This window comes from Aplysia californica, unplaced genomic scaffold (genome assembly GCF_000002075.1).
Source record: "Aplysia californica isolate F4 #8 unplaced genomic scaffold, AplCal3.0 scaffold00363, whole genome shotgun sequence".
NCBI classification, from domain to species: Eukaryota; Metazoa; Mollusca; class Gastropoda; order Aplysiida; family Aplysiidae; genus Aplysia; species Aplysia californica.
This window is the reverse complement of record NW_004797633.1, coordinates 360,855-371,913: the sequence shown is the minus strand read 5'-3', so window position 1 is coordinate 371,913 and position 11,059 is coordinate 360,855. Positions and strand designations below refer to the sequence as shown.

General features: G+C 39.4%; 1 protein-coding gene across 4 annotated transcripts in view; it reads right to left on the bottom strand.

Annotated features, from left to right (window-relative positions):
* Window positions 1-717: 717 nt before the first annotated feature.
* Window positions 718-11,059, bottom strand: part of LOC101855581 — a 76,604-nt gene continuing 66,262 nt past the window's right edge. For all 4 annotated transcript variants that reach the window (XM_005103207.3, XM_013085291.2, XM_005103205.3 and 1 more), the window contains 6 exons: window positions 10,880-11,009; window positions 10,352-10,459; window positions 9,635-9,670; window positions 9,202-9,215; window positions 8,165-8,251; window positions 718-7,644 (listed from right to left, as the gene is read on the bottom strand). In XM_005103207.3, coding sequence (XP_005103264.2) covers window positions 3,964-7,644; window positions 8,165-8,251; window positions 9,202-9,215; window positions 9,635-9,670; window positions 10,352-10,459; window positions 10,880-11,009 — 4,056 coding nt within the window. In that variant the 3' untranslated portion in view covers window positions 718-3,963. The remainder of the gene's footprint in view (window positions 7,645-8,164; window positions 8,252-9,201; window positions 9,216-9,634; window positions 9,671-10,351; window positions 10,460-10,879; window positions 11,010-11,059) is intronic.

The window sequence follows — 11,059 nt, the reverse complement described above, 5'->3', positions numbered from 1 at the left end:
TTCAGTGGCAAAAATGATGTAAGGTTGAAAAAAAAGTTCTAAATGCCTACAAAAATTATCATGTGTATTGAACAAGTTTTCAGTGAGAAAAACCAAGTATATGTCATCAGCAAAAATGAGATGCTCAAGTATAAGTCTCTATTTTACAGTTAACATAATCATGAGGCTGAGGCCAGTCAATGATAGTACATAACAAGATGGGCCACTTCTCTCTTTGAGCCAATTAAAAAAGTGTCCTCAAAATTTAGTGGCGCCCTCTTCACAAAAGCGCACTCTTTGCGAACAGAGTTACCCTACTTGAGTTTTTAAAAAATCAAAGTGAAACTAGCAAGTTTTGGGATAAATTTTGGAAGAACTCTTTTTTTAAATGGTTACGCTGACAAAATACCTCTTCCGATGGAAGGGGTGATGGTTTTCTTCGTTTAATTTGACTTTAGAATGAAAGGCGAGAGGTCATTAATTTAAAAAAAAAACTAAAACTCCGCACTGAACGTACCCGAACTGCTGATGAACAGCAGTCGATCTGCGCACGCAAGGAGGTGCTATTCCTATTCTTCTTCTGGAAAAACGAAAGAGAGCTTCAAAACAGACTGCAGCGCCATCTGAAGCAAAGAGCATACTTCCTGCGGACACTTTTTTGGCTGAGTGGCCCATCTTGTTATTCTTTATCTTTGGGCCAGTGCAGGTTACAAGTAAAAGTAAACCAAAACGGAAGTGGATAATTTGTTCAGTGTTTTATTGCAGGAAGCACAGAGATGAGTTGCTGTATGGCACAGACAGTCAAAGAAAAATGAAAAAACCCCAAAACAGACAGACGGATGGTGAATCGTGGCTCAATAGGAAAGTACCAGTTCATACGGAATACAAATGAGTATGCAGATGGAACACAATGTCCTCAAAAAGGCATGTACCCTAACCTTTGACTGTACTGAACTTCTTGTGAAAGTGTAGATATTTTTTTGAAGCACACTGCCTTCATGATGCAGATGATCTGACGAGTCCGAAGGTCAAATTTTATAGACTGAGCTCAATAAGAAGTGACCTTGAAGAAGATGATGATCATTACAGAAAATGTATGGAAGACTTGAGTAACAAAGACAAAAACATTGTGCAAGGCAGTCATCATAACTTGTACATAGTACACAGTGTAAAATCTGAGGCAAAAAAAATGGGAAGTTTGCAAAAGCTATAAACTGTTCAGAATTCGAAGCACTTCAAAGTACAAAAAAAAAATTAAAAAATATGGTAAATACTTAGGTATTTACTGGCTGACCAATACCCCCAACCCCTTTATGTTATGGAAATGAAGATAAACTCTTAAATGCAATGCAAAAGAGACATGGTGCAGCAGGAGATAATTTGTTGAAAGGTTTAGTGATATTCATTAATTTACTTTGAAAAATTTATCACATAAATTTGTGTTTTCATGAAAACGAACCAGTTATTGATGTAAGCCTCTGACTTATCAAATTTTCAATGGAAAGTAGCTATGACAATGAGACATGCATTACAGTAGCATTTCGTGGATTATAATGTAGCTATTTTTTCTCCTCCCCTGTTGAGATAGGGGTTTGCCTCAGTTCGAAGAAAGTGTTTGGCGTAATTTTAATATCTGATACTCTGTAAATGTAACAGCATTGTGTGCAGTGGGCAAGAAACAGACACTAGCAAGTTGGACAGCTGAAGAACATATGTGCGTCACTGAGGTATAGCTGCCAGTTTGATAAGAACATGTCTGGGTTAACATTATCTTTTTCATCTGTGAATTCACTGGGATGATACATTGATGCAGATAAACAAAATAAACATTATTTTCGTTTTCATGAAGCTCATTTACTTGAAGTGGTTGAAGAATGAAATTGCTCAAAAGCGTCATTTGAAATTGATCCCTCAGTTAGCAACCATTCAGGATGGAGATAAGTTTGTTTTAAAAACATACGAATTTCTAAGAAAACCATCTGACAAAGATCTAGTATTTATGGACACCATGCAGGGAACTGAACTACTGAAATGGTCAGAGAAACAGAAACATATAAGATTGCATACAATGATTTGATTTTATGTACACACATTCTTAGGATGGAAAATATCATATACGTAGGTCTTAAAACAAATCGAACATACACAAAAGGTTTGACGGATGAGTCACAGTCTAGACTACAACTACAAGTTACAGCGTTCAGGCTGCAAAAAATGTATGAGTCAAGCTCTGTCATGCATGATAAAGTAAGATATTGTACATTTAAAGTATGTTCCTTGATGATTTGGGACAGAGCTGAGAGATATATTTCCTTGATGCTTAAAAGTAATGAAAGTAACCTGTGTCTCAAATAACATAAGGACATGTGCACTGAAGCTTTTGAAATATACAAATCTGAGAAAAACAATCTTGCTTTGATGAATAACTATTCATTTTTGGCTCTCCATTCGATTTGGTGAGTGGTGAAATGAAAGGAAAAAAACTGCATTTGCACAACAGGCCTGGCATAAAAAAAGTACTTTTACAATTTCTTTTCTTGTGTAGTTTGGTATCATATTATTATTCACAGTCTATTTGTTACACCGACCAAGAGAAAAGTAAATAATAGACTAGACGTAGAAATAAAAACCTCAGTAGGGCCAATGTTCACTTTTAAAAAGGTACAATTGTGCGACAAGTAACAAAATCATTCTATGCGCCACAGGTTGAGAGCATGCACATATTTCTGAGGTCACAAATATTCCCTCCTCTGTTGTCATGGTTACATGTATTTCACATATAACCTGATTTTCAAAGGACAATAGAGATACAGCAACTGAACCAAGTTTCCTCTTTACATGGGAAGCGTGGTACACAATTGCATTCTGTAATTTGTAATGCACCTGTAGGCTGTAGGTCCTCATATGCTTACATTACAAAGTAAAAGTCAATGCACAATGACCTATGTGGTGGATAAAATGGCTCCAATATTCAGCATTAACTTCATTTGCATACAGAAACAGAAAGCATTTCAACTTTTACCCTTTTAACTTAAGAAAAAAAACTTCCATCATCTTCTCATTTTCTACATCAGCCAAAACGTTCTTCTTTATACATAACCTTAGGTGAAATTGATATCTGTAGCACCAAATTTTGTTTAAAAGAAAAAAACAACAAATCAACCCCTCTGCTGACAAAATTGAACACTTTTTACAACTTGCTTTCTTTCTTTGTAGAGCTGCGCCAGTGAGTAGTTGCCATAAATTAATAACACGCAATCACCAAGTCATTATCATGGTAAGGTATACATTATAAGATTTTGGTATGCAACTTCTTGAGAAAGCTAAATAAGAAACAATACAAATGGAAATGAAACTGCCTGCAGAGTAAACAAGATAATAACATTAAAACACATAGATATCACTAGTCCAAAAAATAATAGTTTGTTCAGAGCAAAAGCTTCATGGTATGTGATTTTTGCTAGGTCATTAGGCATAACCTTAGCTGATCTTGGTCTCCATTACAAAGTGTGTGTAATTTTGTTCAAAGAGTGTCCTCCCTCTATACAGTTTTCACAGGCCCATTCAACCCGCCACAGGTCTTAGTACAGTCCTAGTTCATACCCTCCTACAACTCCACGGGTGATCATCATGACTGTTTTTTTCTGCACACACTAGGCCACTGATTCTTACATACAAAAGACTTGTTCTCCTACCACAGAGAAGTGCTTCTTGTCTTTCACTTTCAAGTGTTAAAAACTACGGTTTTCAAGGTGGAAACCGTGCTGCTTTTAATGACAAGAGTTGCTTCTGTTTGGGTTTAGTCAGTGCAAAAAATGAATAAACCACGTCTGTGGAGCAGGAACAAAGTCTCGGGATGCGATAATCCATGTGAATGAATCAGGTCTCTGTGGAGAAAGCGAGTCTCTATACCTGTTAGTCAATATGACAAAAATAAACCACAGTGTCTTTAGACATGTCACTGGGTTCTCATCACATATGACCTCATGACTCCGAGGGCTCTTGAAATCTCGAAATAAGAGCTCTCACCCAACCCTTCATGATGACCAGATTATCTACTTCACTGCTCAGCTGGTCCAGCTTACACATAGACTTGGATGGCTGCATGCCTCCCTCTGCCCCGGGAGTTGGGGACCGTTCTGTTTCAGACAGAGGCTGGTCCGAGTTGCTCCGCGCTCTGTACCTGAACTGGTTCGCTGTACTTGGTTCTGATGGCCCCGGAGACATGAATAAGAACCGGCTGCTGTCACTTTCGTGACCGTGATTTGTTGAACGAATCCTCAAGGCTGGAGACGATGGTTTTGAATCCGATGATTCAGACCCACCAAAGTTAATTTTCTCTCGTGATTTGGACGTAACAAGGCTTTCCCTTGAGAGATTTGAATTTACACTTTCTCTTGATTTGGAAAGATTTATTCTTTCTCTTGATTTTGACAGACTCTCTTTTGACGAAAAGTGTCTGATACCATTCACACTAATGTCATCGCTACACCGGCAGTCATAACGATCTGCTGAGTTGAGCTTCGTGCGGTACTGTGAGGGAGGCTGGGACTTGGACCGGATGAACTCTCTCTCCTCACTGGCCTGCCGACTAGAACCATGACTGGAGCTGCTTCGCCCATACAGAGCACTCTCTCGCAGCGTCTCCAGTCTCTGTCGAATCATTGTACCTGGTTCTCTCCTTCGAACCTCGAAAACTTTTGGTGACTGTGGCTTTAGCTTTTGTTCAATCAGTTGCACATATTCACGAATTGTATGTTTACGTGGCTGGACTTCAACATGTCCTTGTGGTCTATCCTCATACACAGTCACAATCACAGGCTCTTCATTGAACACTTCAGAATCAAAAGCAACAGACAGCCTCCTCTCATAGAAACTGTCTGTGGAATCTATGGACTCACATGAATCAGTCCTTTTCACTGAACTTTTCGCTGACGGTGAAGACTGCTTACTCTTACTAGATTTGTCCATCTTTGGTTTGGTTTCTGGAGTTACTTCTTTGGAGGAGTCCTCCGACAGTTCCAGCAGGGGCTGGGGGAGGGGTTCGGGGGCAGGAGTTTGGGTCTCACTTAGATTAGAGTCATTACTCTGCAGGGAAAATCCTGAATCAGACTGCTGGATGTCGCAGCTCTTTAGAGCCGGTGGCATGAGAGCCTCGGTAGCCTCTGTGGTGGGAGGTAGAGAAAATCTTGCATGGTCTGGAGCGCTCTCTTTAGCTGGTGAAGCTTGCTCGTCCTGCACTTGCTGACAGGTGTCGACCCTGGACAGTCCACAGGTGCTGTGAGGACGGGCCTCTGATGAGGAACTGACTGTGTCACCATGGTGGTGAAGGGTTGGCGATTCCATACCTTTTGGCAAGGTGTGTGCCATCCGAGAACCAATCACTGATCCTCCCTGGCAATGCTCTCTAAGCACCGACTCCAACTGGCGATCTGCTTGCCACAAGTTCTCTTTATGTAGAGGTGGCTCAAATGTGTTGGCACCTGTGAACATATCTACTTTGTCTTCCTCATCTGAAGTGAGAGTGGAAGTAAGACTGATCTCGCTGTCTTCCCGTTTGCCCATACGCTGAGCCCAAGTGTGGAGCTTAGTCTTGAGAGTCCCGACAAGACCGTCGCTGGAGCTGCTAGCCTGGCTGTCATACGATGAGGTGGAGACAGAGGAAACCACAGACAAACGGTTCAGCTCTTTATCATCTTCCTCTTCCTCCACTGTTATAGTTGGAAGAGTAGTTGGGAATTTGCTTGTCCCTTTCATACTCTCTGAAGAAGAAGTTCTGCTGATGTACTCCTCCATCTCTGCAACCATTCTATCACTTTCATCAGCCAGTTTCTCCATGTCCATAGAGGATGGACGAACCCTGGTGACAGTCTCTGGTCTACTGCAGGTGCTTGCAGGAATGCTATTGCATCGAGTCAGGTTGCTTGCATTTAAAGTGGTGGGACGAGCTATTGTGATTGTCATGGGTGGTACTCCAAAAGCAGACACGCTGGAGACAGGCACAACGTTGATAGTAGATTTGTTCCCATTACTTTGGAAGTTCTGAGGCTTGTCCTTTCCTGAACCAAATTTTTTCATATTTTCTGTCGTCATGTATGAACGTGGAGGTGTGGCGTATGGGACTTGTGCTGAGATTCTTCTTTTGGCATCCAAATTTTCCTTCCTCTGGCATCCCCAATCTAGAGCAGAAGTAGACAGCCTTTGTTTGGAGGCTGAGGCAGCTTCTGAAGGGGACCCGTAAGAATTTCTGTTGAGGTAGACCAACCAGTCCAGATTTTCCTTGTTACCAGAAACTTTCATCATCTCGGACAAGTCTGAGTGACCTCTTGGTCGTGCACCACCATGAGCATGGCTACTGTCATTGATCGAGAGGTCTTGTGCTGTGGAGTTGAGAGACTCGCTAACGCTAGTGCCTGGTGAAGTTGAGTCAGAGTTAATAACCCATGGATCTTCATCCAAATGTGAAATGTCACTGAGTGATCCTTTGGTTAGCTTATCGACACCACTGTTCCAGTCTGTCAATTTTGCTTTAATCCCATTGGGGTGAGGACTAGCTCTGGGCTCTGGTAGAGGCAAGTGTTTGGACGTATTTGGCAGGCGAAGCCCTTTCTTCCTAAGAATAGCTTTGTCTCCAGTTCTCTTGCTGTACGTGTCATGAAAGGCTGTCACTTTTCGTTCACTGTTCTCATCCTTCACTTTATCACAACTGCCAGCAGTACCTTGTCCTTTTCTCTGCCCATATCGACCATTCTGAAGGGAGGCATTTTGCATGTCTCTCCGGCTCATCCTTCCACTTCCCCTGTGGGATGTTATGTTATCTGAGCTGTATGACGACATTTTCTCAGATTTCAGTTGATTTGTTCTACTTCTTTTACTAGAATCGGCTTGAAAGCCAGAGTTTCTTTCACTGTTGTGAAGGGAGGGCAGACTAGCTGATCGAGCTTCTGGGCTCATCATGTCATTGTCTTCAACACCAAGAGCTCCTATTTTTACATCACCAGGTGAATCAAAGGTAGCTGAGGTGTGAATGGGCTTAGTATCATCGACATCTTCATCAGCTATGCTGTCCACACTTATCATGTCTCTGTCAAAACTAGTTTCTTCGGACTTTAGAGCTGATTTGTTATCAATGCTATCTTCCTCCTCATCTCCACCTTCGTCCGATGAATCCTCAGCATCTGATCGACTTCTCAGACTATAACCGCTGAGATCCTGCCTGTCTGGCACATCCTCAGTGAACACATCCTCTTTGACTTTATTTGGTGTCGAAAACTTAATGGAGCCACCACATCTAGCGACCAAATCACTCAGATCTTGCGAGGTCAGAGGTTGTGATCTCATGGCTTTCCGGAAACTTTGCGCTCGTTTCACCTTCTCCAGTTCCTCTTCGTGACCCTCACGACTGTTGTTGTTAGTAACTTTAGACTTGCTCTTGTCTTTCTTTGACACGTCATCACCACCAAGGCCTTTTGTGAAGGAGACGAGGGCAGCGCCCGAGGAGACAATGGCTGAGATGGGGTTCTGACTAGGAGTAACGGGCTGGCTGACAGCCTGGGGTCTGCTGGGGTGGGGCTGGTTGTACATTTCTGGGTAAGATATCTCAGATGTCGGTGTGGTCGGCATGCTGGTACACTGACTTTGGCTTCTTCTCTTGTTTGGAGCAAGCTGTAAAAAAAAGACAAATGCAATATTGTCAGGAAGCTATCCTAAAAAAGATGTTTAGTTTTTATCTCTTTTACAGTTCAAATTAATTTAAAGCATTGTTCATCTCAGTACCATTACATGAGTTTTAATGCATTTTTTTTTTACAGAGAACTGGCATAATAACTGCCATTTTTGTTGTTGGAAATAACTCACAGTAACAATAGTAGAAGATCCAGAAAAAAAAAGACTAGCCCAGATCTGAGTGCCTGCCAGCCACCCATATAAGCTTATTTCTAAACATTTCACTTTTCATTACCGATAAATTTAAAGAACAAATCAAATTTTTTTCTACTTCAGAAACTGAAATATATTTAAAAACAAAAAACATTTTTGCAAAGTAACATTAAAGTCAAAATTAGATTACTTTTTCACTTTTGGTTTCCCAAATTGTTGTTTGCAAACTCAATGAAACCCAACCTTTTTTTCAAATATATACAGAGAAACAAATCACTAGACGAAATAAATCATAATTCAGGATTACCTGTTTGGGGAAGATACGTCGATGAGAATCTGGTGACTTGCTCTCTGCTCTGCGACCCATTTCAGGGGAAACCTTCGATTTGTCAGCCTGTAAGGAACAAAAGCAATTCTGTTAAATTTGTACCTTAAGAGAAACAGAAAGTGATGGGGGTGACTTTTGGAAAAGTAAAGAGTTGTACATTGGTACTCCCCACACTATTGTTGGAAAATAAATTTTTATCTTTATAGAAAGGTTTAATTAAAGAAAGCAGCACTAGGGAGAGACAATGAATACAAATGCCAATATTGAAGACAATTGGTCACTTGTAAGGACAATGCGGGATAACCCAGATTTCGGGGGTTTCCAGAAATCTTGACCTACACCCAAAGGGGACATTGCCCTACCTATAGGAAAAGTTTGGGTTCATTGGTGCGTATATTTGTTTATTTATAGAGAGAACTCTCCTTGTCTTTTAAAGAAACTGAATCAGGGGCAAAAACTTTACCTTCGGTTTTCTCAAAACAGCATTTTTCGGGATAGCCCCCTTGTGCTTAAAAGCGACCAATTATTATAATATGCAAGAAGGACAATATACATTTTTCTGTCAGCCCTTCTTGAATTAAAGCAGCTGAGCATTCAAAACTCAAAGTACTGATCAGTTGTTTATTTATCACTTTCCATGGCTCATTATGATTTATTTGTCATGAAACTTTCATATGACTCTACGACATATCAGATATCACAGGAAACATTCTTGTTACAATTACACGCACAGTCAATTTACATTGCTTGAGTTTTTAAAATGCTTCAACATCTTTTTTGCATTCCAGTACATATTTATTAAATAAAAACAATCCATGATGTTCATCTGAAGGTTTACTGTATGATCAGGATGGATTTCTTACTTAAGTTCCCATAATCAACAGAAGAGGGGTGAAATATAATCAAAGTTATCCACCAAAGATACCTATTCCTCTATAAATACTTTTTTTTGTTGTTGAAAGAAAGGTTATAAAAAAAAAAGAGCAAAAACAGGATAAAGCAATAAAAGTACTTACTTTTTTGTTCCAATCTGAAATAATAAAATAAAAGAAATAAAGTGAGTATTCTGTAGGGTAGAAACATCTATAAGATAAATAACAATGTTTTATATACTTAATATTTATGAGTCTTATTATGGAACAGCGTAACCTCAGTGAAAAAAAATTCTCAAGGCCGCATAATCAATATTATGAATTATTTGTTGTGAATCAATATCTCTAGAGTAATTTTACATTCTCCACACAAAGACATTTACTTTGTTCCTCATCATAGCTTTATTCTTGGTTTTCTTTATTTTTGCCCAGTATCTGCTTATAATCTGAACTCAGGGACTACTATACTATAGTAGTCTTTGTCTGTATATTAAATCAAAGACAAGAAATATAATATCTTAGTGTGACTTTTCATTCCGTGAAATATTAATCTGAGATGAAACTGTAAAACACTTACCTTTTCTGGCTCGTTGAGGTTTCAAAAGAATGAAATCTGTGAAAGAAGCACAATGATGTTGGGTATTATTATCTTTGACATTCACTTTAAAAAAAAGTTAAAACTTTTGTTTGCATATTATTATATACAGTAAAATTTCAGTAAAATTAGAAATAAAAGTAAATGAACAAAAATTCACTTCTGCTGATCTCTGTTGCCATTAATATTTTAGCAGTCACATTGATACCACATAACATCAGCCACACTCGCCACTGCTGATCATCATAGTGCAGTATTCTGTTTTTGAAGTGGGGCTTGCGTCTTGCTCAAGGACACCTCTCAGTGGTCTCCATCCAATCGCAGTGTCACCGACATAACTTGATATTATTTGTGAGACAGTTTCACTTAGGGCTTACCATAATATGGCCACAGGTGCAGTTAGTTTTCGGTAAAGTAAGAAAAAAGGTTCTGGAATTAGGTCATGCATGAGACAAAGGTGATGTGTGGATGAAATAGTCAAAGTATAGGAGAATTAAACATGAGAAAAAAGAAAAGGCATTTGCTGTCAAAATGACAAAAGAAACAGGTTTTTTTAACAATTATTATTTTGGCATAATTTCTTTTCTGTAACTTTTGAAACTGATTGATAATAAATGGCTTACTTAAAAATAAAGCTGTAGGAAAAAATGAAATACAAGGAGGATTCTCATCCTCCAGAGATGGAGTGGCTTATCCTACCTGGTATCCGAGAACCAGATTTCTTTCTAACCCTTCTCTTCTCAAGATATTCAGGGGCTGTGTGTTGGTTTTTCCTGACTGCTTCAAGAGCTTCCTTGGTTACATAATCTGCAAGGAAGTCAAAGGAGATTAAAAGAATTTTTTAAAAAGGAATAAACAAAAAACATTAGTCAATAAAAAAACCCAAACTATATATCTGTAATCGACGTAGAAAAGAAGCGGCATTTGATGCAACCTGTGACAGAAGAAAGACAATAAATCCAGGACAAGGAAAATGTGTAAAACACACACTGGGTTACTCAAAAGCTTTTGGTAATTTTGGAAATTTCTACACATACAAGTTATGAGTCTTTGTAAAGATAAGGACATAGATACCCTCATGGTCAATTCCTGCAGGGAGAAAAGTAAAACAGACAGGTAGAAAAAATAGACAGAAAGAAAAGAAGTAAGAACTACCGATAGAACTCTCCCTCCAACAACCTGCATACATACACAAAAATCCTTATGTTTATAATAACTTTCTCTCACCATCATCGTGTTCACGGCCCAGCTGCATGACCAGGTTCTTCACATTGTCTGGGATACGACCTTTGAAGCTCTCAAGGATGAGTCGTTTTACTTCCTGGCACCAGCGACGCTTCTGCTCCATGTTACGAGCCTGAAACAAAATGGAGTAAACTTTTTTAAAATATGACTATACTGTCAGTT